This window comes from Glycine soja, chromosome 2 (genome assembly GCF_004193775.1).
Source record: "Glycine soja cultivar W05 chromosome 2, ASM419377v2, whole genome shotgun sequence".
In the NCBI taxonomy this organism is placed as follows: Eukaryota; Viridiplantae; Streptophyta; class Magnoliopsida; order Fabales; family Fabaceae; genus Glycine; species Glycine soja.
In genome coordinates this window covers 34,498,646-34,526,595 of record NC_041003.1, presented here as the reverse complement: position 1 = coordinate 34,526,595, position 27,950 = coordinate 34,498,646, and the positions used below count along the sequence as shown (strand labels likewise).

Genomic DNA, 27,950 nt, shown 5'->3' with positions numbered 1-27,950 from the left:
TGCTTTTATTATTATTATTAGTAGCAGCAGCTTAAATTAGTTTATTAGCCTCTAGTTTATTTTTAGGTTGGATTTAATTCTTGAACTTTTGATCCTGTTGTTTAAATTACATCAAGAGCGTTAAGAAACCATACTGTGGCTTAAAATCACTTAAACAGTCAAAAAATTGTTCATTTAGGCAGGAGGACCAAATTTAAATGATAATACTACTTAAATTAATTTAGATAAAGAGACAAAATTAAACTGATTTTAATAATTAGAAAATTAAGTTGAACCCAAAAAAATTTAGAGGACTAAATCAAACAAATTTTAAAAATTACAAAATCAAATTAAACCCTAAAAAAAAATAAAAGATCAAATTAAACGTAAAAAATAAATTAGAGAGGACCAAAATCTAATTTAACCTTATCATTATCAATCTAAGTGAATGTTTTGAAACATTTGATAACTTTTAATCCTCATTAAGAGAAAAGATAAAAGTTGCATAGCTTTTATGTTTTTTTAACTTTTAATCCCCATTAAGAGCACATCTTTAATATTCAAACAAATGCTAGGATATAATATGCTGGAAAAAAACCAAGCCAACCAAAAGGCAAAACAGATTAAGTGCGGACAGCAGCTTCAACACTGAAGGAATTCTCACCTCATTTTTTTAACCATATTATTGGTACAAAATATTCACTGACTTTACTGATAATTAATCTTCATCAAAAAACCTAAGTGGTCACCTTTAATGAAATTATCCCCTCTCAATCACGTTTTTTCTATCCACAAGACTCGAACATAAGACCTTACTTAAGAAAATCGAGTTCAATATCACTCAGACCAACGACTTGTTGGTCCTCTTGCGTTATGTTTGATTGACTATTTCACAAATATATGGAAAATAATGTAAAAATAATAAAAGATTAACTCATTTGTTAAGAGTTAAGACATACTATATTTGGTAAGAATTAACAGCAAGGTTAAAAATCCTCCCGAGGGCAAAAGATGGCAAAACATAGCCATGTACACAATCAACCATGACCACACATCCATTACAACAGCTTTTCTCACCACGATCTTTCTCCCACCAAAAATATGCATACAGTATGTATCTGTTCATTTTCTCAGCCCTACTCGAGGCATCAAGCTCAAAGAATGTGCCAAGTTCCTCATTATAGTGGTTGCTCAGCAGGAAAGACAATCCTGCTTGTAATGCTTGATTTGTTATCCCCCAGCTTATATATGCAGTTACGTATAAAAATGGCATTATCAATGCCACCAAACTCAGGGCGATACGACATCTCAGAAGTGTATCGCCAGCTTGAGTATTGGACTCGTCTATCAATTTCTTTTGAATTTCCTTTGCAGCTTGTGAGACTTGGAAGGTTGTATAGGTACATGAGAAGCTGCTTTATCCTTTCCTGTACTTGTTACCTTCACCTTTCTCTTCCCACCACCACCAGTGAAACTCTTGTTCCAACTTTTCTTGCCTTTTTCACTTTCTTCTGGCCTTCCTACATTAGGATTTTTATCGTTAGAATACCTACTTCTCTTGGGTAATCTTAATCCATCATTACTAGTAGACATAAGTGACCCCTTTTGGCCAGGCATGTCTGTCTCAAATTTCTTGTCCCTCTTTCTCTTGTTGTCCTTAAGTGAATTTTTCTCTAGGTTATCTGAATTTTCAGGCTTCCTCCGCTCTGGTCTACAAAGAGAGAGGAGAGGACTCTAAATCAGCTTCCAAGAAACAGAAACTCAACTCATTTTTCACAAGCAACTGAAACATACCTCTTGGCAGATGAATCTTCAGGCATATTTTTTGTATCATTAGTGACTGCTTCACTTGATTTGCCATGTCGATTCTGCAAGTCAATAGACACCATAATAGAAAGTTAGAAACTGTTATTAAACCTGTGAAATCAGTCAACAGAATACCATCTACAGATATTACAAATTTCAAATGAGCTAGAAAGTAATATACAAAATCCAAAGAAACAGAAAAAAGAATTTCCCACCAACAACTCATTAATATGAAATTTTGAGCCCCTATGTTGCTGACATTATGGAGCATACAATGCTGTAACATGGCTAGACTGAAACCAAACTTAAGCTACAGAAGAACCACCAAAAAGAGTACCTCTAGAACTGTCTTGAGAAAAACCTTATATTTCTCTGGGGTAACCAGTTTGACAGCAGCAGAACCACACTTCCGTAATAATATTTCAAATATAACAGTGACCTGCAGAAAACCAAAAACGCATTATTCCTATGGTTCTATCAAGTATACAAGTGAATGTGTTCATGTTGTGCAGGTGCATCAAATTAAGCACACACCAGCATGTTAAGGACAAGGAGCTAAAGCTAAACATTGGATATTGTACATGCCTTTGATTTAAAATGATTTCTTGAAACAGATGACCAGGGGAGGATTTCAGTAATAACTTCTGAGAGAATATTCTGCAGTTCTCTTGCTTCTAAGCTAGATACCATCACTTTAACAAAACCCAAGACAGCCTGTTATAGATGTAAGATTAAACTCAACAATGACAGAAAGATGCTCAAACCCAAAATATGATCTTGAAAAGGTAGAACACTCACTTTTATGATTTCCACATCTTTTGTTTGCAGCAAAGATAAAAGAGAAGGGACAAGATCAGAAACGGAGATAGGAAGATTTGTATCCTTGTATAACAATACAGACAGCGCAGACACTGCTCCGCTTTTTATATGGGGAGATGAACCAGAAAGATATCCCATTATCTGTATATTGAGAGTATAAAACTATAAGTCACTGACACATTCCACAAAAGGCATATTATCAACTATTACAACATATTATGTAAGCTTTTCCATATACAAAATAAGTTCATCCACACACTGTGAACACTGCATTGATTACATGATTATTGGCTTAAAACAAAACAAGAAAAATGCATGATAATTGTGGAAAGTTCAATACTTAATAGAGTGATATCCCACAAACATACATGAACTTACCATGCTAACTAGTTTGTGATACGGTTCAATAGAACCAATGAATGATGAGTCTCTCAAGGTAGAACTTATATTTAAGAGGTAATCATATGCTTCCTTCCTGGTTTCATCCTTTCCCTAAACAGAACAATTGAACCTAAATCAGTACAGTTATCACCTCTTCTGAGTCATTCAATACATGGAAGACAAATCTAAGCAATGAACTTCAAGGAATGTGTATGGCATGTACTTGATATACTTACATCTTTTAATGTGAGAATGATTTCATTAAGAATAAGAAAAGCCTTTGAGTTCTCCTCTTCTTCTAAACTAACCTGCAGAATGCACATATATACAAAAGAAAAAGAAAAAAAACACTTAATAGTGTACAATACAACTACATATAAGTGATATTCATCCCTCCCATCCTCCTTCAATGATCAAAGAACAAGAAATACAAAGATCATCAAATAACTTGGCGTACAAGCAACACCCAGCGAGAAAACATCTTTAATATGCAAGAATTTTCTGCAGGCTCTTTGCAGAATATTAAAAAAGAAAAAAATACAGATATCTAACTAACAAAAGTGCCATGTACTTTGCTAAACTAGTTTCAGTGTAATTTCAACAATCAAAGGAAAACAAAAAGCTATAAAATTTCTAAAGAAACATAATCATATAAACTGCTATGCTGAGAATGTGTAACAACCTAAATTCTGACAACCTACAATATACAGTGGTCATATAAACAAGCACAGCAAGTGATGCTTCAATGCTGCAAGTTGGTAACAATAACATTAATCTTACCAGTTTATTTAGTTAAAAAGTTTGCAGTGCTCAGAATAAGAATTTTAATTGCAATTTGAAATTACTATTAATAGAAAAAATTGAAAATTGAAAAGTATTTTAGTACGATAATCAAGATACCAAGTTAAACTTAAATCTTGAATGTGAAGCTATAATTGAACTAGAACCAAACTAGTCAAAACTTAGTCAGGCTAGCTATCCAGTTTTGGTTGGTTTAGATTATTAGATACAGCAATAGTTGAAAATGGCACATAGACTTAGCAGTAGAAGGAGCTGGATGCTGAAATGAATTGCCAAAAAAAATATAAAAGCATGTTACAGATTGTAATATTTAAGACATGAGGAGATTACAATAAATTGTATATAAGAAGGAAATATGATCATAATTCATGACTAAGAATTCTGACCTTCACTGCATGCACCATCAGCATGTGGAAACAAGCATATCGACTCCTAAGAGATGCAATAGAGGTTGGAGGTTTTAAGCCATGTAATAAATCAATTAGCTCGATGTACCGAGCAGAAGATAAGCATGGATTCTCCTGCATCATTCAGCGACAATACTGAGATGGATAGATATCAAGACTGACAAAAAATGAAACAGAAAAATCTCGCACAAATGCAGACCTCTAAAATTTTGCACAGAGTGTTGTATGCTTCGTGATGAACACTCTCATCAGTTGCCTACATAAACAAACATAACATGATATTCTTTTACAATATTATAAAGGTGTTAGGAGTCCCACATTGAGTAGAATAAACTACTTGATGTGGGACTCCTAACAATAGGTTAGTCAAAAGAATAAAAAGAGAACCCAAAAAAAAATGTATTCTTCAATCTCTGAAAAATACCTGAAATGAATGTATAGTGAAATTGTAAATTATCTCAATAAGATTATCCTTTGCTCCTTGAACAAGACAATATGCTAATTCCAATATCAGACACCTGAAGAACAAGTGACTTTAAAATCAATTATACAATAAGAAATTGAAAGGTAGTAGTTAGTTTTCGGTTCATATGGTTTCCAGATTATCCAATTCAAATTTGGAAAGGCCAGATTATTGCTCAGGATGATGTAAGCGCTCAGCCATTCAGATAAGAATAATAATAATAAAAGAAGGTTGGCTTTTGAACAAATTAACAAACAACTCTCAGTTAATTTTATCCAGCTACAGAAAACAAATGTTATAATTATCATGAACCAATTGTCTAAAACTTAAGCAGTTGGGTGTAAATACGAGAATGATTTTATCAAATCTCTTAATATGCTTCCCTATGCTATAGTCCTTTAGGCATGAAATATGCACGATGCACCAACCTATTTTTATCATAAATTTAACTTCTATTTAGAAGAATGCAGCTCTTCGCCACTTGGCCAAGTTGGCTTTAATACCATGTCAAGAAGCAACTCTTATAAATTGAAGGTGTTGGTATAAGCACATGAATGGTTTTACTACATCTTTAAGCAATAAACAGTCAAAATCAGATGAAAAATAGTCTTTATATTGGTAATTCCAGCCAATCATTCAATTATTTTCCTATACGAGTAAATGGCATATTTCTATGGTTAAACTTAGTGGAACGGTCTACATAATCTTCTATCTCAAACCAGGTACTGCAGTGTAGCTCTCAAAGGAAATAATAAACCTGTGTGATCAGAATTGACAAGATGCTGACTACATTCTTTTAGTGAAGTTATTATGCAAAAACTCTAGATGAAAGGCGGGCAGAAAATAAAAGGGCTTATTTCTTCTAAGAAACAAAAAGAAATGATAGGCCAATATATTATGGGAATTCCTGACTTCCATATCAACACTGACACAATTATTCTTCTATAAATTAATCATTATACCTCTGAGAATATCCCTTCAAGTCATTTTGATCACTATCTACCACTCCAGCTGGACTTGTCAATATTTCACCTTCACCTTCACAATCTACAAATTGAAAACTCTTAAGCAGAGACACAAAAACCTCTTTGGTTACAGAAGAATCAGTGACAGAAGCAAGGCACCCAATTGCACCCTGAAAAATGAAGAGGAAAATAATTATTCCAAATTACTTAAACACTGTCAATACAATAAAAGTAAATAATGACCAAGATCAGAGAGCAGTTGAGAACTGCATGTAAATAATTCATATTTCATAAAACATCATATTTAGGGCAAGGAAAGCTAGAGGCAACATTACAAGCCACAATATACTGTTAGCCTAGAAATTATCCAAAATTATTTTAAATGGCCCAAGTAGAATACTATTCAGACGTTTGAGCTGAAAACAATAATTCATGCATTTTCTGCAATAAAATAGAACATAAGACAAAGGTATCATTCTATATGGAAGAATGAGTAACATAAGTGATAAATGCAGAACCTTTAAACAAAAGCGTGTTTCAGGAAGTGAACTGATAAATAAATCTGACAAAACATAAAGCAACTGATTCGAACAAGACACCAAAGACTTTATGTTTTTGGTAGCAGCTTTCTTTGAATAAGTAGGTTGCATGCCAAACTCTGACAAAAAATCATATTCAGCATGGCAATCTTCCATACTCTTTTTAGGGATAAGTGCAGCTTTGTTTTCATTCACAAGAATCTGCACAAAATTCATGAACATTTTAGAAGGAAAATCAATATTTTTTATAAAAAAATATAACCACAAAAGTACATGGGTCTCCACCAAATCGTGGAAGTGTGACCTGTAATGCCGTGGAAACATTTTGATGCATAGAAGGATCCTTTTTGAGAAAAGTAACAAGGACATCAGAGAGACGAGTAAAATGTTGGTGAGTATCAGTTGCATGACGACAAAAGCTAGGTAGCAATCCCCACAGTTCATAAGCACAAGCCAGCAAATCCTGACTAATCCCTGGCTTTTTGACTGAAAGAAACAGGAAAAGATTTGCTCAACAATTTGAATAAAATAGTGATTGTCAAAAAATTGGGATTGCATGCACAACATCAACTGGAAAATATATGTAAAGTAAGAACAACCAAAAAAAAAACTAACACAATGCATTTCCCTCAACATCATCAGAATATTCCAAATCATCTAATTGCTACAAATTAGTTTCCTTTTACTATTCTTTGTTCCCAAACAAAATGGAAAAGAGTTATCTTTCACTGTCTACAAACTCAAGATTACTTTGAGAAACTTCTCTGATACGAAAGTAATAGAGGTCCAACATTAGGTCCAAAGGAGGGAAGCCCAAGAAACTGACCAGTCTATCCTAGAATAAATGGTTATCTGGTTGATTATCAGTCCAGGAGTGTATCCATGATACATTCCACATCATTTTCATAATCAAGCTTTTAGAGTAGCAAAAACTAGAATGTATTGAAGCCACAAGACAAAAGATGGAAAGTGTACACAAGCAAATTTAACACTCCTATGGGTGTATGTTTTGCTTGTACACAAGCAAATTTAGTAGTCCTATGGGTATTATATATCTGCTCTGGGCATGATGCAGTGCATAAGGCGTAAGCAATTAAGCATTTACTGGCTCACATTGTTTTCAGTTATATAAACCCCAAACATTTAAAGCTTCGAGCTTGCGAGAGAGCAATCAGCAGAAAACCAGACAAGCTTCATCCATCTCTAAGCCCAAAGAAAAGGAAAAAGGGGACTGGGAACCATGCTCAAAGCAATACAAGGGGCAAAGGTAGAGAGAGAATAAAAATCTAACGTGCCCCGGTGCCAGAATGCTTCTTGCTATGTGAAGGTATGGGGGAGGGTCATTATACGCAGCCTTAGCCTTGCATATGCAAAGAGACTGTTTCCGGATTCTAACCCATGACCAACCAGTCACTAAGGTGCAACTTTACCATTATGCCAGGGCTCTTCCTCAAAGGTAGAGGGAGAATAATCAGAAGAAAATCACTCAAGTTTACTCCACCTCTAAGCCAAAAGAAAAGAGGAGGAAAAAATAAACCATGCTCAAAGAAGTGCAAGTGGCAACGGAAGATTATAAAAGGAAACATATTTTAGACAGTAAGTAGATACAGAAAATGTAGTAAATATACCTTTTTGACTAGCCTTCTTAAAGGACTTGGCAAGAGACATGATATGCTCCATGTAGTATGCAAGTGATGCACCAGTAACATATTGCTTCAAGATAGGTACAAGCCAAATATTTGAGTAAGTATAGCTGTGTTCATTAAGAGATATAGGTACAAGTGTAAGAAATCTCTCTATCCCCATAGCATAAACAGCAGACCCAATGCATTTCTCAAGCTGCAAAAAATTGAAAGCAGATGAACCAACAATCAGTAGAGCGGTTTGAGCTTAAAATGTACCAGAACAGAAACAACAGTAATAGTAGTCCGAAGTAATCGATGTTTTAGAGAGTACAGGCTGAAACTGAATTGGTAAAGAGAGAGGACACAGGGTTAGAGGTTCAACTAGGGTTGAGTTGTGGATGAAGTGGCATTCAGAATATGCCTACGATGTAACTCAAGTATTATGTAGGAGATAAATAATCAAGTTAAATTAATTAAATATACATGAAATAATTCAAACATTATGAAATTTATTTACATGCTAGATATTTTTTTATTATCTTTAAATTAAATAAGTAAGAAACAAGTAAGGTTAACATTTATAAGATAAACTAATTTATTTCTATTAGAATATTCTTACTCTACTAAGTAAAGTGTATTGGTTTTTTGCTTAGTGTTAGTTATCAACAGCAAGCTGTCAGTCTGTTAGAGTAACTAACTATAGTTAGTAAATAACTGTCAGGGTTAGGTTTCTGTTAGTCACTCTATATATAGAGTTGACACAGATCTTTGTAACTTGGCTTGATAATTTTCTGATCAATGAAATCAGTTTTACAATTTATCTCAATTTCTAACATGGTATCATGGAGCTCGGTTGCGATCCGCAACAGATTTTCTTCTTTTCTTCTTTGTTTTTCGACTTTGACCTCTGTTTTTCCCTCCTACACCACCTATCGCTGCCACAATGACAACTCCAGTTGCCTCCGGTGGTGGCGGTGGTCTTCCTCCGCCAAACGGTGGAGATGTGCCACCGACTCAGCCTGCTTCAGTAAACAAGAACTTCAATCACTCTAAAAATGAGAGAAACTAAGGGATATTTGGACTGAAAACCGTGTGTCAGAGCACAACGGATGCTCCTTTATATATATTAATTACAATTAATACAATTAATTATAGGAGACATAATCTTGATCCTATTTTGATTCTCAACACTCCCCTGGAAGCTGAAGCTTACTAAGCAATCAGCTTGTTACAAGAAAATTTATTCCCAACAAAAAAAAACATAAAAATTGAGCTCCGCTAAAAAAGACAATAGTTTGAATGGCAATTCAGTGATCTTGATGAAGTCGGGGAGCATTGCTAGAAAGAGAGAGTTGGAATATTCATCAGCCTAAGAAAAGCAAGTTCTGACTTTATTAAAACCATTGTATCGAAACTTCAAACCAATATTTTGAAGATGACTCAGGGATCTTTTTGATATCGGGGAATATTGCTAGGAAGAGAGAGCTCGAGTATCCATCAGCCTAAGAAAATTCAAAGCAAGTTCAGATCTTCTTAAAACCAAGATTTGGAAGCTTCAAACAAATATTAGTGAATACCCAAAATTATTTTAAACTTGAAAAAGAGAAGATCTTCATCAATAACAAGATTCGCCTGAGTTTCACAACGGGCAATAAGACGAGCAAAGCAGGTATTGCAACAAAGGTTCTAGGGTTTAGAAGCCATCAAGGGAAAGAAACTGTACACGAGCAAGCAGCAACTACAAAAGAAACACGTATGCAAAACCTAGACTAAAGAGGCAAGCATGCAAAAGAACTTTGGTGAAGGCAAAACTACAGGATTAGGGTCGTCCAAGGTGGTCGACCTCAGCCGTAAGTGCGGTGGGAACAAAAATCCAACCCCCCATCAAGTGCGGGAAACGAAAACCTAAAGGCATCAAAACCCGGGGTCACAAAGGGGGCAACGTCAAACCAACATGGAATAGCCCCTAACAAGATGGTGAAGTCGCTTTCTGAACAAAGCGACAATGCGCCGGCAGAAATGTGCGTGCAGAACCTGTTTGGCATGGAGAAACAAGGCGTATACAGGAGCATGGCTCGTCGTTTGGCAACACTGAGACCACTAACGTGTAGATCGTCGAACAGCGAGTACAACGGTGTAGTCACCAGTCAGAAAGATCATTGGAGGATGGTGGCAGTTGACGAAAAAGGAGCAGCTAGTAGAAGGGTCTACTGGAATGCGGAAAACAAAGGAAAGAAGTAAGTCAGAAAAAGTGCGGCGACTATAAAGGTGAGGGACAATTTTTGTTATTCCCTCAACCTAGCTCTAATACCATGTAAAAATGAGAGAAAGTGAGGGATATTTATTGTGTTAAAGTATACAGAAGATGCTCCTTTATATAGATTAATTACAATTAAGTATAGGAGATATCGTTCCTATAATTTAGATATGATAATAAAGACATAATCTGAAATTGATCCTATTTTGATTCTCAACACACTTCATTACAAAGAAGCTCGACGCAGTTAACTATCTCTTCTGGAAGTTGTAGGTCGAACTTGTGATACGTAGTCATCAACTTCTTCACTTCATTCAGGATCTACAGATTCCGAAGGGTTTTGCGACGATCGCGTATCAAGATGTCGGTCGAGTCACTAAAGCTTATCGTGCCTGGGAGCAACAGGATCAATTGATGCTCTCGTGGCTTCAATCTATTATTTCAGCTTTGATTTTGTTCATCAGATGCACGAGTTCGTGGTTCTTGTGGGATGTGGATTTACTTTTCTTTGATAAAGTGAGAGGAAATGAGAGAGAGATTGGAGAGAAAACTGATATTATTCACTCTGAAAAGTCAGTTACAGAATTAGTTATAAAGAGGTATATATAGACCTCTAATCCTTTGAACTAAGCAAAACAGAATTAACCATAAGGAGGGAAATTCTGTTAATAGAAGCTAACATCCTAACACCAGTGGGGTGCTGTTAGCAAAAGCTAACAGCCCTTACAAACTGTTTTCACAGTTATACAAACATATACTCTAATACCCCCCTCAAACACAAGGGGAAGAATTTTCAGAGGAAAAACTCTTCACATTGAGTTTACACCTAAGAACTTCAAATCTTGCTTTAGAAAGAGGCTTGGTCAGCACATCTGTCACTGATCTAGAGCTGGGATGTGTAAAACTGAAAGCTGCTTGGCCAGAACTTTTTCTCTAACAAAGAAGACATCAATTTCCATATGTTTTGTGCGACTGTGGAACACAGGATTGTGAGCAATGGATACAGCACTTTAGCTGTCACAATAAAGAACAAGAATAGTGAAGGGAGCTTGCAATTCTGTTAGAAGAGCATGAATCCATGTCAACTCAGCAGAAGTTTGAGCCAAACTGCGATATTCAGCTTTAGTACTGAACCTGGCTATGACTTTGTGCTTGCGAGACCACCAAGATATCAAGTTTGGGCCAAGAAAGATGGCAGCCCCCGAGGTGGAACGCCTATCATCCACATCAGATGCCCAATCAGCATCACAAAATGCATAAAAAGCCAAGGGTTTTGTGAGAGAAGCAGGTTGAAGAAGTAATCCATGAGACAAGGTACAAATGAGATACCTTAAGATCCTTTTAACCACTGTCCAATAAGAGTCTAAAGGGCTAGCCATAAATTGACAAACTTTATTGACGGCAAAACTGATTTCAGGTCTAGTTAGAGTAGCATATTGTAGAGCACCCACCACAGATATGTAGAGAGTTGGGTCATGAAACAAATCAGCACCATGTCTAGTTAGATACCATGGGGGAGGAAATAGAATGAGCTTCAGCCATGTGAGTTTTGTGGAGTAAATCACGAATATATTTGCTTTGAGTCATCAATATAGAGTTATTAGGCAAGTACTTGATCTCTAGGCCCAAAAAATAATCCAAATGACCCAATTGCTTAAGAGAGAAGGCAGTGTTCAGATTGGTAGTCAGCTGCTGAACAAGAGGGGTAGAGCTACCTGTGATGATGATATCATCCACATAGACTAAAAGATAGACAACATGCACTTGATGCTTATAGATGAACAGAGAAGAATCATATTTGCTTCCCACAAAACCAAACTGGAGTAAAGTAGATTTCAGCCTGTCAAACCATTGCCTTGGGGCTTGTTTCAAGCCAGAGAGCCTTCTTAAGCTTGCAAACTAGGTACTTATTTGCAACCTGAAAGCTAGGAGGACGCTGTGTCATAAATACTGACTCCTCAAGAAACCCATTTAGAAAAGCATTGTTCACATCAAACTGAAATAACTCTCACCCATGTGAAAGAGCAAGAGTGAGAACAATACGAATTGTGACAGGCTTGACCACAGGAGAAAATGTCTCATGAAAGTCAAAACCCCATGATGAAAACCCTTAGCTACCAACCTTGCTTTAAACTTGTTGATGGAACCATCAACATTTTCTTTTACTCTAAAAACCCACTTACACTCAATGGCATGTCTATTAGAAGGTAGGGTAAGTCCCAAGTTCTGTTTTTCAGCAGAGCATCATACTCCTGTTGCATGACAGCAAACCAATCCGAATTTTCTAGGGCCTGTTCAATAATTTTGGGTTCAGAATGAGCAAGAAATAAGAAAGGATGCAGTCTAGGATTGTGGATTCTAGACTTGGACCTTGTTTGCATAGGATGAGTGTTAACAGGGATTGAATTAGGTGCTGGAACAAACTCAAAAGAAGATTCACTAAGGGTTATGGTCTCTGATGATTAAGGGTGGACAAAAGCAGACTCAAATGAAGGTTGATTGGAGACAGGAAGAGAGACTGTAGGAGGGTTGACTGGAATAGGAGAAAAACGAGGGGGAATAAGAGGTGCAAAAGAGGAATGTGAAGGGGACAGTAGAGAAGATTAAGGGGTAGGAGCCATAGATGGTGGAGACAGGTTAGGATTAAGACTAAAGTAGGAATCAAGATTCTATATTGAGTTAGAGGAGGAGGCAAATAAGTCAGAGTAAGGAAATCTTATTTCATTAAACAGGACATCTTTGGAAATGTAAATCCTACCAATTGAAGACAAACATTTATAGCCTTTGTGAGAGGAGGAATACCCCAAAAATAGACACTCTTGAGAACGAAAGTTAAGTTTCTGTGTATGAAAAGGCCTCATTGATAACACTGGCAAATCGCGGATAATGAAAATAGAAGAAAACAGAGTCAAACACCAAGAACAGAGAGTAAACCACTGAGAATCTTTATTGCTTATAGAAGAAGAACTCAGAACAGAGAATTACAACTGAAAAAGGTTCAACTGAATCCCAATTCAGTTGAACTTCTGTACCCAATTCTAACTGAATCCCAATTCAGTTAGTCCCAAATCCCAATATGCCAAAAAACTCCTTTACCATCAGTTAGAGCTCTTATTTATAGTACTCTTTAACTAACAGAATTCAATTAGTTATTCCTAACAGAACTCAATTAGTTATTCCTATTATTGTCAGGCTGACGCCTAACATACACTTTGGTAACAAGAGGTTTAGGCCTTCTCTTAACCTTATCAATACTCCCCCCTCCCCCCAAAAGAACCACCTTGTCCTCAAGGGGAAACTGAGGAAAAACCTCTAAAATCTGAGTAGCAGTTCTCACAAGCTGGTAATTGGTCCCATTGAACCAAAACTTCCAAATTTCCCCAAGCATCCTCTCTCCATTGAAGAATTTCAGCCAGCTGAACCTGTAGTTCCATTTCTTCAGAAAGTAAAGGAGGTAGTGGTTGAGGGTGCTGAAGAGGCTTGAGTGACTTTTTCAGCAAAGATACATAAAATATAGGGTGAACTTTAGCATGAGCAGGGAGCTCCAACTTGTATGCTACAGGACCAACCCTCTCCAGAATCTAATAAGGCCCGTAACATTTAGGGGATAGCTTTGCTACTGGTCTTCTAGCCAAAGATCTCATCTTGTAAGGCTGAAGCTTCAAAAATACCCAATCACCTACTTCAAAATCAATCTGTCTTCTGTGTTTATTAGCTTGTGCTTTCATCAGATTCTGGGCCTTTAAAAGATTCTGCTTTAACTCTTGTAAGACCACATCTCTGGCTACCAGTAGCTGATTCACTGCGTCAATCTTGGAAGTAAAAGTGCACCCTTTAATCAAAGTAAGAGGATCTCTTCCATATAAAGCCTTGAATGGTGTCATGTCAGCAGAAATATTGAAAGTAGCATTGAACCAAAATTTTGCCCAAGATAACCAATCAACCCATTATTTTGGCTTTGGTCCCACAAAACATCTGAGATAAGTTTCCAAACTCCTATTAACCACTTCTGTTTGTCCATAGGTTTGAGGATGGTATGCAGTCCTATACTTCAATTGTGTTCCTACTAATCTGAACAATTCCTGTCAAAACTGACTGAGAAAAATCTAATCTCTATCTGAAACTATAGAAGCGGGAAAACCGTGGAGTTTGACTACTTCTCTGACAAACACAACAGCCACATCCTTAGCAGAAAAAGGATGACTTAAAGCATAAAAATAAGCATATTTCGTTAATTCCACATTCTATTTCACATGCCCTCCCAATAAAAAAAACTAGATACCCTTTTGAAAGTTCTGAAGAAACCTGAGTGGCCCCCAGCAACACTATCATGGCATTCAGCCAGAATAAGGAATTCTATTTGAAGATTTTGACAACACTAATCTTCCTTTGTACAATAACCTCCCAGCTTGAAACTGGAATCCAGGGTGAGAATTACGATCCCCAGCCAGATCCTGAATAACCTTCTATCATTTTGGTTCCTGTTGCACCTCTTGAAACAAATCCTCAAAATCAACTAACTGTATTACAAAAACAGCAGCATATATAGCCTTTCTGGAGAAAGCATCGACGACTGGATTTTCCTTGCATGGCTTGAATTGGATCTCAAAATCTAATCCAATGAGCTTCACAGCCCACTTAAACTGCTCCTCAGTAAAGAGCCTCTGGTCTGTGAGGAATCACAAACTCCTTTGATCAGTCTTGATAACAAAGTGTATCCCCATAAGATAGTGTTTCCATTTTTGTACAGCTTGCACAACTGCCATCAACTCCCTTTCATAGACTGACTTCAGCTGTGCTCGAGGGGAGAGTCCTTTGCTCCTAAAAGCCAAAGGCCTGCCCTCTTGCATAAGAGCAGCCCCTACTCCTTTGCTAGAAGCATTTGTCTCCAGAACAAAGGTTTTTGAAAAATCAGGAACTGCTAATAAAGGCAAACTGACCATGGCAGATTTTAAAGTTTCAAAAGCTAGAGTAGCTACTAGTGTCCATACAAAGCTATCCTTTTTCAGTAATTCAGTCAAAGGCTTTGCTATTTTACCATAGCCTTGGACAAATCTTCTATAGTAGCCTATCAATCCTAAAAATCCCCTCAAACTCTTCGAATCTTTCGGAACTGGCCAGGAACTCATTGTAGCCACCTTGGATTTATCTGCTGCCACCACAAAACCAGAAATGATGAGGCCAAGATACTCTAAACTGGGCTTAGCAAAACTGCATTTCTTTCTGTTGGTAGTTAAAGAATGAGTCCTTAAAGCTTCTAACACTTGCCTCAAATGATCCACATGAACCAACTCATCCTTGCTATAGATTAGAATGTCATCAAAAAATACCAAAGCAAATTGCCTAAGGAATGGCCTCAATACGTCATTCATAAGGCCTTGAAAAGTTGATGGAGCATTGGTAAGACCAAAAGGCATGACCACAAACTCATAGTGCCCCTCATGTGTCCTAAAGGCTGTTTTCTCAATATCTAAATCTTTCATTTTGATTTGGTGATATCCAGCCTTCAAATCCAATTTAGTGAAGATAGTAGCTCCACCAATTTCATCCAAAAGCTCCTCTATTATTGGAATTGGAAATTTATTAGGTATGGTTATCTTGTTTAAAGCTCGATAATCCACACAAAATCTCCAGCCCCCATCTTTCTTTTTGACTAAGATAATAGGGCTAGAATAAGGACTTATGCTAGGCCTTATGACCCCTGATTCCATCATTTCCCTAACCATCCTTTCTATCTCATTTTTCTGATAATGAAGATACTTATAAGGCCTCAGATTGGGAATAGAAGCACCTTCTGTTAATTGGATGGCATGATCATGTCTTCTTATTGGAGGTAACCCTTGAGGATCAGCAAAAACATCCTCAAATTCTGCTAACAAATCCAGAACAGCTGCAAGAATTTCCACTTTTTCAGTGGAAGCCTCAGTAGAAGATTCACAATGAATCATTAATCCTTCTCCTTCCTCCTTCAGAATCTGCATCAAAGCCCCTAAAGGAAGTGCAGTTCCTGTCAATGCAGGATTTCCAGAAATCTTAATCAATTTGCCTCCCTGTTTGACAGTAAGTTCCAGCTTGCCAAAATCAGCCTTGATTTCCCCCAAACCAGCTAACCAACCCAACCCCAAAACAATATCCACCCTTCAAAGTAAACAAATAGAAATCCTGTTCAATTTCTAGTTGCTGCAATTGGAACTTTAATTTGGGACACTTTCCTTTGCACCTCACTTTATGGCCATCTCCCACCTCCACAAGGTAAGGAGTATCTTGAACTCTCAAGTTCAGTTTATCCACCAATTTTGTAGCTATAAAATTGTGGGAAGCCCCACAATCCAACAATATCACAATAGAATGGCCCTGTAATAAACCCTCCACTTTCCAGGATTTTGAAGTGGTAAATCCAGACATAGAGCATAATGATAATTGCAAGGATTTAAAAGTCTGCAAACTGTCTTCTTGTTCCTCTTCCTCTGCCTCTTCTTCTTCTGCTTCTAGAATTATCATTCTGAATTGCCTATTTTTGCATGTGTTCTCTAGTAAATGGCTCATCACATCTAAAACATAGTCCCTTTTCTCTTTTCTCCCTCATTTCTGCCCCAGTTAAATGCTTAAATTCCCCACTCCTATTCCTCCCACTTTCTACAATTTGGCTTTGCCCTGTACCACTCCCTGTACTACTCACAGCAAAAACTTCATTCTTCTTATCATTTCCCAATTTAGATTCCAGAGTAACAATTTTAGTGTAGGGACTGCTTCTAGAATAAATAGAAGTTCTAGCATAGCCATAACTATTCTTCTTATTAAGCAACACATTCTTTTGTTCTATCAATAAAGCTTTTTGAATGATTTCTGATAAGGAATGTAAATCATACAATTTTACCTCTGCTTGCAACTCTTCCTTAAGGCCATTCAGAAAAATTCCTCTAACGAATTCTTGATCAATAGTCCTCAGTGCTCCCACATACTTCTCAAAATCTTCCACAAATTCCTCCACAGTGCCTGTTTGCTTGAGATAGCAATTGTTCAAACGGATTTTGAATCATGGAAGGTTGAAATCTCCACACAACAGCAAGTTTGAACCTCTCCCAATTAGGATTTGGATTGCACCTCTCCCACCATTGATACCAACTCAAAGCTTTTCCCTCCAAAGCCATCACTGTCGCTTGCATCTTTTCATCTTCAGTAACATTTTTCAACAGAAAATATCTCTCCAGTCGATGCATCCAGCCAAACACATCTTCTCCAGCAAAAATCGGAATCTCCAGCCTGCGCCACTTCTAACTTCGATTCGTATCCTCAAGATGACCACCACTGCTGCCGATTCCTTCAAGAATTGGACCTCCCTCGCGATCACAATCTCGATTTTGGCCAAATCGCGCGACAATCTCTACGATTTGTTCCTCGTGTTTCTTCGCCAGAGCTTCAACAAGCTCCAATCGAATCTTCATCTCCTCACGCTCTTGCTCCCAATCTTTAGAGTTTCGCGCCATACTCCTAGTCTTCATACACAGCGTCTGGAATCGTGGATCTCAGGGCACCAGATCGGTGCTCTGATACCAGTGATAACACTGGCAAATCGCGGATAAAGAAAATAGAAGAAAACAGAGCCAAACACCAAGAACAGAGAGTAAACCACTGAGAATCTTTATTGCTTATAGAAGAATAACTCATAACAGAGAATTACAACTGAAAAAGGTTCAACTGAATCCCAATTCAGTCGAACTTCTGTACCCAATTCTAACTGAATCCCAATTCAGTTAGTCCCAAATCTTTACCATCAGTTAGAACTCTTATTTATAGTACTCTTTAACTAACATAATTCAGTTAGTTATTCCTAACAGAATGCGATTAGTTATTTCTATTACTGCCAGGCTGGTGCCCAACATACACTTTGGTAACAAGAGGTTTAGGCCTTCTCTTAACCCTATCACTCAACAAAGAAAAACAGGCACAACCAAAGGTTTTAAGAAATTGAAAATAAGGGTCTTTATTGAAAAGAGTAACAAACGGGATAGGAAAGTTTAGGGAAGCAATGGAAAGTCTATTAATTAAATAGACAACAGTAGTAAAAGCATAGTCCCAAAACTGTAAGGGTAAGGATGCATGATGTAACAAATAAGGCCCATGTCAACTATATGTTTATGTTTTCTTTCAACCACATCATTTTGAAGATGAGTATGGGGACAGATAAGTCTGTGAGAAATGCCATAGGAGGTTAGGAGAGCAGAGAGATGTCTGTATTCACCCCCCCCCCCCCCCCGAAAAAAAAAAGTCAGATTGAACACTTTTGATTTTAGTATTGAGTTGCAGTTAAAAGTTTGAAAAACAAGAGTTTCAGCTTTAGATTTAATAGGAAATATCCAAGTGTATCTAGAAAATGCATCAATAAAGGGCACATAGTATTTAAAACCAACATAGGATGTCAAATGAGAAGGTCTCCACAAACCTGTGTAGACAAGTTCCTAAGGAGATTAAACAGAAGTAGAGGTGTTAGATAGCAATCTATGAGACAATCTGAGACTTTCCCATACAGCATAAGGAGCAAAAGTCTGAAAAAATTTATTAGATGAAGAAATATTACAATGATTGAAAACTAGCTTCATGACATGACTATTAGGATGACCTAACCTAGCATGCCAAAGACTAGCATTGCTAGGAGATGAGATTACAGAATTCGAAGCTACACTAACATTTTTATTGACAACAGGAGCTACATTAGACAAATAGTTGTCTGAAGTTGAAGTTGAAGTAGACAACAGTAGAGAAGGTTGTCTTAAAGCTTGAGATTATGAAAAGAGTAAAGACCATCAGCACCAACAACTCCCTGAAGAAGGATTTTATTGCTCTCCCAAGATTTATCAAGACATAAGTAAGGATGAAATTCAAAGAAAACAGAGCTATCTTTAGCAAACTGACGAACTCAACAATTTTTTTGATATTGAAGGAACATGTAATAATTTGTGATGTTTAAAGGTAATTTGAGAGTCATTAGGGGACACAAATGAAGAGGAACCAGCACCAGAGATACTTAAACCTTCACCATTTCCTATGAAAATTTGATCAAGTCCATCAAAGTGAGTGAACTGCTTGATATTTTGTGATTCACCAATCACATGGAAGCTAGCACAAGAGTCTGGTATCCAGGTGGAACTAGGACGACCATTTCCATGAGAGGAGGAATTGGTAAGCATAGCATTGGTTGATTTGATGCTGGAACAGCAGGCTTGGAATTGGGACTAACCCAAGTATTAGAGGTTTTGGCAGAATTAGAGGAGTAGGGAATAGGTGGAAGTGTGGTTGGATCAAAGAAAGTAAGCGATTCATAAGGCTGAAAACACGTATCAAACCGGAAGTGACAAACATTTGCAGTGTGGTCATACTTAAGGCAGATTTGACACTGAAAATTGGTAAATCAGCCACCACCTCGACCTCTGCGAAGGCACCACCACTACGTCCGGCACCGCGATCAAGAAAACCACCACGACCACCACTGCCGCGGCCATACGCTCCCCTAGAGCCACCAGAATCACCAGACTTGTATGAATTGGGGTGTGAATAGCCTTGAGTGTAATTCAAGAACGGAGAACTTAGTGCTTGAGTTTCTTTATTGTAGCAAACAATATGAGTTTCATGACCGTAAAGCAAGGTCTCAATCTCGGCAATGGACAGAGTATGCTTCTTGCTCTCAATAACTGAGATCATCAGCGTGTAATCGAACGAAAGGCCTTCAAGTATCATGTCAACATACTCATGGTGAACCGGAACTCCAACACCAGTGAGCTCATTGACATAACCTTTGATTTTACACAGATATTCATCAATGGATTTACCTTCAAGCGAAACTGCACGCATCGCAGTTCGCAGCTGGCATGCACGAGACTTCTTATGGAGGCTGAAGTACTCATGAATCTTTTTCCAAACCCTATAGGAACGATTCAAACCAAGGACACACGAAAGAACAGACTTCGATAGAGTGAATTGGAGCCAAACAAGGAGTGTTTGGTCCCAAACATCCCACGCCTCATACTCAGGATTGACAAGATCAGCTATGTGATCATCTTCTATGAGATAGCGAGGCAGAACAACTGGATTTACGATGAAACGCTACGATTTTGCGATTTGATAACCAGTTCGACATGCTGTCACCAACGGAGATAGTTCGCATCATCGAGCTTCTCAGCGATGAAATTTGGAAAGGATTGCGAGACAAAACTCTGAGAAGCGGAAGCCATGGATACGATGCAAGGATCTGGAATTTGCGAAGATGAGAGCACTACGAAAAATTGGCTCTAGATACTATATTTGATAAAGTGAGAGAAAATGAGAGAGAGAGAGAGAGAGAGAGAAAGATTAGAGAGAAAACTGATATTATTTACTCGAAAAAGTCAGTTACAGAATTAGTTACAAAGACGTATATATAGACCTCAGATCCTTTGAACTAAGCAAAACAGAATTAACCATAAGGAGGGAAATTTCTGTTTATAGAATCTAACAGCCTAACACCAGTGGGGTGCTGTTAGCTTTTGCTAACAGCTCTTACAAACTGTTTTCACAGTTATACAAACATATACTCTAATAACTTTCATGCTCATACGAATGCAAAGGCAAGACAACTTCGCACTGATCTTCGTCAGATCTCTCTTGAAGGTCAATCTGTTTCCGATTTTCTTTCTGCTATTCAAAATAGGGTTAATTAAGTTTTAGTCCCTAAATTTCTTCGAAATTCAATTTTTAGTCCCTAAACTTTTGTTTGACTGGTCAAGGTCCCTCAACTTTTTTCCATTAAGGTTTTCAGTCCCTAAACTTCTATTTGACTGGTCAAGGTCCTTAAACTTTTAGAAGTTTCAGTTTTTAGTCCACAAACTAAAGTTTGAACCCATTCTTTTTATTTATTTGATGAGATTTCAAGGACTAAACACTGAATTTTTCAAAAGTTTAGGGACTAAACCTTAATGGAACAAAGTTTTGGGACATTGATCAGTCAGACAAAAGTTTGGGACTAAAAACCTTCATGGAAAAAAGTTTAGGTACCTTGACTAGTGAAACAAAAGTTTAGGGACTAAAATCAAATTTCGAAAAAGTTTAGGGACTAAAATCTTAGTACAAAATATCGTTGATTCTCTTATTGCAATTGGCGATCCAATTTTTGTGAAAGAGCATGTTGATATTATTGTTGAAGGCTTGTCGGAACATTATGATTCCTCTATTGCGTTCATCACGAACAAGCTTGAACTTCCTTCTCTTGATGAAATTGAAACTGTGCTTCTTGCACATGAGTCTCGAATTGAGAAATTTAGCAAGAAAAATGTTATCTCTATTAATGTTGCATCAACTTCCTCTGCTTCTCAAATCTCCAATTCTAACACTGCTCAATCTAATTTTGTGCAACAAACCTCCAATCGGAGTCAGTATTTGACTTATTCCCAAACTGATTAAAATCAATATCAGCAGTTCAGTGGTGGTCATGGAGGTCATTTTTGTGGCTGTGGTGGTTGCTATGGTGGCCGTGGTGGTAGGAGCTCTATTCAATGCTCCATTTATTTCAAGTTTGGTCATGATGCTGCTAATTGTTGGGATAGACCCTCCCCTTCCTTCTGTGGAGCAGTTTACCCTATGTTTGCACCTATGACTCAACCTAGGAACCCTATGCAAGCTGTGACTCAGTCTGTGCAAGTCCCTCTTGCCACACAGAAACCCTATGCAACTGCTTCTATGCAGCATGCAGCTTCTCCTATGCAGTATGCTGCTTCTCCCATGCAATATGGCACTGCCTTTACACCTATGCTCCCTCAATATACTGCTCCTCAAAAGTTACAGCAGCAACCTTAGGCAATCCCTCCCAAGTCCCCATGATTACCAACTATCAAGTACCACAGACACAATCAGCTCCTACACCATCTACTGTTCCCAATCATCCTCAAGCAATGCTTGCTGGTACCACTACTAAGCCCTCTAGCAGCTGGTTTCCAGATTCAGGTGCCCCACACCATGTCACTTCCAATGTTCAGAACATCCAGCAGTGTGCTCCCTTTGAGGGTTCTGATCAAATCATAATAGGAAATGGTCAAGGTTTGCCTATTCAATCTATTGGTTCCTCTTCCTTTTCATCCCCCTTTAATCCTAATGTCACTCTTACTTTGCACAAACTGTTGCATGTTCCTACTACCTCTAAAAATTTAGAGTGTCAGTCTATTAGAGTATGCTGTCAGTCAACTATGAAAACAGTTCAGTAAACTAATTGTAAGGGCTGTTAGCTTTTGCTAACAGCACCTATCTTAGAGTTGGTTAGAATCAGTTAGAGTTGGTTAGGTTCTGTTAGTTAGTTCCAATTCTGTTAATTAGCTACAATTCTGTTACAATAACAGAACAGAGGTCTATATATACCTCTTTTGTAACCTTCTGTAATTAACTTTGATAATCAATAAAATCAGCCTTTCTGTTAAACAAGTTTTCTCTTCCTTCTCTCTCTCAGTTTATTCAACACAGTCAATATGCCAAAGATAACTGTCTTTTTTTAATTTCATCCTAATGTTTGCTTGGTGAAATCTCAGGGATCCAATGAGATACTTCTCAAAGGAAACATATGTTCTGATAGCCTGTACAAATTTCCCAGTTTGCTGTCAAGCTCTTCTTCCACTGTCAAGACAAGCTCTCCTAGTCCTTGTTGTCCCACACAAGCTTCCTGTCATTCATTGTGACAACACAAGTAGTGTATCTCTTGTAAATAACCCAGTACTTCATGCTCGCACCAAACATATGGAATTAGACTTATTTTTTGTTCGTGAGAAGGTTCCGAACAAGCTGCTCCAAGTTTATGTGCCTGCCACAAGGCAGTATGTTGACATCCTTACCAAAGCTTTATCTCCTAGCAACTTTGAAGCTTTCAGGGCCAAGCTCACACTGTATGATCCCTCAAATTCTTCTCGGTCTCACCCACCATGAGCTTGGGGGGGTAATTAGAGTATTCTTACTCCAACTTAGTGTTACTTATCAACAGCAAGCTGTCAGTCTGTTAGAGTAACCAACTATAGTTAGTTAATAACTGTCAGGGTTAAGTTCTGTTAGTCACTCTATATATAGAGTTGACACAGACCTTTGTAACTTGGCTTCATAATTTTCTGATCAATGAAATCAGTTTTACAATTTCATATTATTATATGCAACAAATAGAGTATCTTAATAAAGTAATAATTTTAATTTATAACCAATAAATTAATATAGTCAGTATTATGAGACATTGGCCGTGCCAAGTGTCAACAAGTAAAAGTGTTTAATATAAAAAGAAGAAAAAGAAAAAAAAAACACATTATACTGAAAATTAAAAAAATTATCCTCATCAAGTCTTACAGTATATGAGGCTCCCGGTGGCCGTGATGATCTAAAAGCAAATTGACATCACACACAGATATATCCTTTTTTTCACCTAGCATCCTTACCAACAATTTAGCCAGCCAGATTTGCAAAATATTTACTCATGTTATCTAGAGCCAAATGTTAATGACTTAAATGTTCCTTGTCAATAAAGGAAAAAATCAACATATTGACTTCATAAACTGAAGTTACTGAACTACTCACAAATTTTAAAATGAGTGAGAAACAACACATGATGAATCATATTACATGTTTAAGACAGAAATCAATCTAACAAAAATTTAAATCAATGTGGGAACAGCTAAAGAATTTTTCATGGGTACTTACATGCTCATTATGAACCTTGCCTCCAGAAATTTGAGTCATCAAGTCAGCAAGTTTAAGCACAATATTCCTCATCAACACAAATGAGAATTCTCCTTCAACAAAAAAGGATTATAAGAGATTAAGATATCGACAAAAATGTAGTTTTATGACTATTATATTTCTAAACAAGAAAGTTTATTATTAATAACGAAAGAAGGGCAATAACCAAGAATAAGACATAATCTCCTCACAATTAAGCACTTCAATCCCTCAGATCAATTAATCAGATACAAATAATCAACCCCATATTTTATTTTTTTTACAAAATATAACATTGATAAGAACTTATTAAAAAAACATTAATAAAATAGAAAAGATACGATATCTAGCTAGAAAAAACCAAAATGAAAACAGTGAGCCAAGTTTGACAACCCATATCAAAGCATGCAACTGAAGTTTGACAATGCATTGAAGTTGTGAAATCTCTCAGCATGTCAACTCTTCTAAAACATGTTCAGAACACCAAAGTGAGACCAGAAAGGCACAAACACAACCATAACATCTATAAAGGGAAAAGAATGCAACTGACAGCGTATTGTTTTGTTCCAACAGAAAAACTGCACAATGCCAAAACTAGTTAGGGTGTGTCTGACTGTGTTTGTTTTTTTTAGTTTTTAAAAATTATAAAGTAATTTTTAAAAACTGACTTTTAGAGAGTAGAAGAGAGGGAAGATGTAAAAGTGTGAGGAAGAACATCAGTAATAAAAAAAATAGAAGTAGAAAATCAAAACTTGAAGTTTTTTTTTGTTTTAAAAACTACACTTATCAAACAACTATTTTTGTGTTTTTCTTTTCCAAAATAAAAAAATTCAAAAACAGAAAACAAGCACACCCTTAGTCTCCTCACTCCTTCCAAAACCTATGAAACTTTTCAACAGCAAAAAAGAGGAGACACACACATGACAATGCAAAAAAAATGTGAAGCCTTTTCCAGTCTAACCTTGTACCCTAGGGTTTCCAAAATTTACTATATAGTCACATAATTTCCAATCTTTTGTTATTCTATTCTACACCACAATCATCATTCTCGCCTAATAAGCAACCAAATTTTAAGTTAACTGATTAAACTGAGGCTGAGCAACCTCTACTAAAACATGGCACCCTTGTTCAGTCCAGATAACCTGGTACATAAGTTAAGAACCTGGAATATAAGATATAGCAACATATTTCTTTATAAACATTATTGGTGGCAATAAATAATCAAAACACTACAAATCAAACAGTAACATTCAAATCAAGACAATAGAATACAAAATTCATGTGGACAACAATTTCTGGTAAGAAAATTATATGTAAAACATCTTGCAATCCAGAGTAACTTGCTTAACATAATTATGCCACTGTCTCTCACAATCACAACTAACACCAATTAGATACATTAAAAGAAATTAAAAAAAAAACAATTATTATATATATTAAACTAATATAATGATAGAGTTCCATACCAAGCTCAAGAAATAAAACAGATATGACTGACAAAACATGATCATTTGGAATTCCATCAGAGGCAGAAAGGGCATTCTCAAAAACTGCACATGTTGCTTTTATTGCATTAGCTTCCACAGTTTCCTGACAATTATCATGAAATGTTTGATCTGTGCCCATTAACAAGCTTAAGGAACCAACATGATGCTTGAGCACATCATTCAAAATACTTGAAGCTTGTGATGCAGTGTTTCCTTCAAAAGCTAGAAGACCTATGTATAACATTGGCAGCTTGAATCAGAAGAACATAGCATAGAAAAAGGAAAATACAAGTGGCAAAAACAGCAGTATCAATAAAATTAATCAAGTATTTAATAACACAAATCCCCCAAAATAAAATCATTAACTAAATAGAAAATAACCTTCAAATGCTGCATGGAAGCTATCAAAAGACAAATTAAGCAGGTGTTAAACAAAAGATCACTTTCAGAACAATGTTCCCAATGAAACAATTAGCCTATAATTTTATCATTAACCAGAAACAAGTTCTTTAGAAATAAGAGTAGATTCAAGCTATGGAAATCTTAAATTTTGAAGAGGACACAACTTGCCAGAAAAAAACCCTGCAGACTGCAGCAGGAATCCATGGGGAAAAGCCACCAACTATTGCTACGTGGCTATGGAAAATGTTTTACAGGGGAATGATTAATAATTTTTTATTTCTAATTCACTATGTAGTGATATGATCAATCGTAACTTAATACAGCATATTTTTGATCGAAAAATCAGAAGATAGTGCTTAGCATAACCAGATGAAATGAAATAATCAGAACAAATCACTGGAATGAATTGATTACAATTAAATGATTTCTGTAATTGATGGATGTGGAGGAACCATACATACCCATCACAGATCTACAAACTGGAGGGAGATTCTTGATCCACAAGTTTGACTGTCCGTTATAAAGTAAGTCCATTGCAACTCCTAATAATTTTGCTGCAAAAATCACAGTATCCAAGGGGTTCCTATCTCCCAAAGATACAAATGAAGCAAGAGAGACTACAATGTCCTCTGTCTCTAGCACTATATTTTGGATTCTCAAAGCTTCAAAAATAGCTTTAATAGTTTTAAGAGCATGCCTTGCAAGTTCTGAAAACTTAAAACTAAATAATTTACGCACTTCTGAAAGAACTTTCAGAATGACTTCTGCAGAAAGATATGGAGCAATCAGATTAATTAAATTCAGTAAATGTAGGACCTCCAGGTGTTCATGTTTCAAAACCTTATCTTCTTTACATTCATCAGAAGTGCTCAAAGCATTTAATTTCAGTGCCAAAGCACTGCAACTTTTCAGCTCAGACAAAACAAACTTGCTAGCTTCCTTGGTAACTGTGGAGGATTTGATAGACTTGAAAACCTTCTCAACAGATTCTTGAGCACATCTGCGTACCTAAAAAGCAAACAAACCACAACACAATTTAAACAAAGAAAAAATCCATAAGCTCAGAGTAATGAAATGATTAATAGGCATGGACCAATGTCTCGAAATCAAAGGTCATATCATAACCAAATGCTGATTGCATTGTAAGGTAAAACCATCACCAAATCTATACATAATTGGATATAAACAAGGTTTAAAACTAAAGTTGCAGACACATTAGCAGCACCAAAAATTGCAGAATATTGAAAATAGATTCAGTTGATTCCTTTTAAAAGTGACTGCAGAGGCCTCCAAGATCACCATAGTAGCGCCACAATTGTGATTGCATCCGCAATTCAAAACATTGGATATAAATGAACAAAAAAATAATAATAAAAATACATTGTTATCACAAGATTGGGAATGATACAGAGGCAGGGGCCAAACACAGAATCCTGATTACATTGCAAGGTAAATACTATCATCTAATGAATCTACCGCAACTTAAAACATTTTATATGAATAAACCCAAAAAAGAATAAAAGATTGTCATAAAAAAAAATTGAATAATACGATGGCAGGGATCAATATCTGCAAAATTGAAGGCCATAAATAACTAAATGCTGAATGTTAATTACATTACAAGCTAAAAAATACTATCATCAAATGAATCTACGCATAATTGAAAATAAATTAAGCATGAAAAGGCATAGCTAGATAGAGAGTAACCTTGGGGCGCTTGCAAATGGAGAACTTGAGCAAGGTTTCAAAACCTAATCTAATTCCATCCCAATCCTCCAAGTCACAAAACCCAATCAAAACCCCCAAACACTTCACCATGGCCCTCACGCACGCCACGCCGACTCCCTCCCCCTCCCTGGCCAGTGCCACGATGAGGATCGCGGCCGCCTCGTGGGACTTCAGCGCAGCGATGCCGCCGGGCGGGACGAGGGGGAGGGCGATGGCCATGAAGGACACGAGAGCGGAGAGCGCAACGGGATCCAGCGCCGCCTCTGCTGCGTCAAGGGCGGAGATGGCGGCGGCGAAGTAGGCAGGCGGCGTGAGGGGGAGGCGCTCCACGGCTAGGTTGGAGCGAAGGGCGGCGGCGGTGGCGAGGAGGTGGCGGTGCTGCGGCGCGGCGGAGTTGGCGTAGCGGTCCATGAGCTGCTGGCAGAGGTCCGCACCGTCCTTGAATGGCTCTGTGTGTTCGTCTTCCATGGAATTTGAACGGTTCGGAGAATTTTGTTCCGCCGGTGGGTGGGTGTGTGGGTGAGGAAGGCAATGAGGGCGCAGAGGTGAAGAAGGTTTAAACGTCTTAAGGGTTTATG

The 27,950-nt window shown here is 37.2% G+C and overlaps 1 protein-coding gene across 1 annotated transcript; it reads right to left on the bottom strand.

The window, feature by feature from the left end:
* Positions 1 to 703: 703 nt before the first annotated feature.
* LOC114392968 (RRP12-like protein) lies at positions 704 to 27,950 on the bottom strand. Its single transcript, XM_028354229.1, has 18 exons — positions 27,352 to 27,950; positions 26,106 to 26,652; positions 25,222 to 25,473; positions 23,738 to 23,829; positions 7,789 to 7,999; positions 6,465 to 6,646; positions 6,140 to 6,361; positions 5,619 to 5,791; positions 4,618 to 4,711; positions 4,393 to 4,449; positions 4,173 to 4,307; positions 3,222 to 3,293; positions 2,983 to 3,096; positions 2,584 to 2,745; positions 2,371 to 2,499; positions 2,123 to 2,224; positions 1,774 to 1,847; positions 704 to 1,690 (listed from the first exon to the last, which is right to left on the bottom strand). Exons 1-18 carry the CDS (start codon positions 27,838 to 27,840, stop codon positions 1,327 to 1,329), a joined length of 3,471 nt encoding a protein of 1,156 aa, XP_028210030.1. The 5' UTR covers positions 27,841 to 27,950; the 3' UTR covers positions 704 to 1,326.

Coding starts and splice junctions, on each gene's coding strand:
- LOC114392968 (XM_028354229.1), bottom strand. CDS start 27,840: ATGGAAGACGAACACACAGAGCCATTCAAGGACGGTGCGGACCTCTGC. Junction 6,362..6,464: donor ATGTTTCCACGGCATTACAG/GTCACACTTCCA, acceptor AATTTTGTGCAG/ATTCTTGTGAATGAAAACAA. Junction 3,294..4,172: donor TGATGGTGCATGCAGTGAAG/GTCAGAATTCTT, acceptor TGCATTCTGCAG/GTTAGTTTAGAAGAAGAGGA.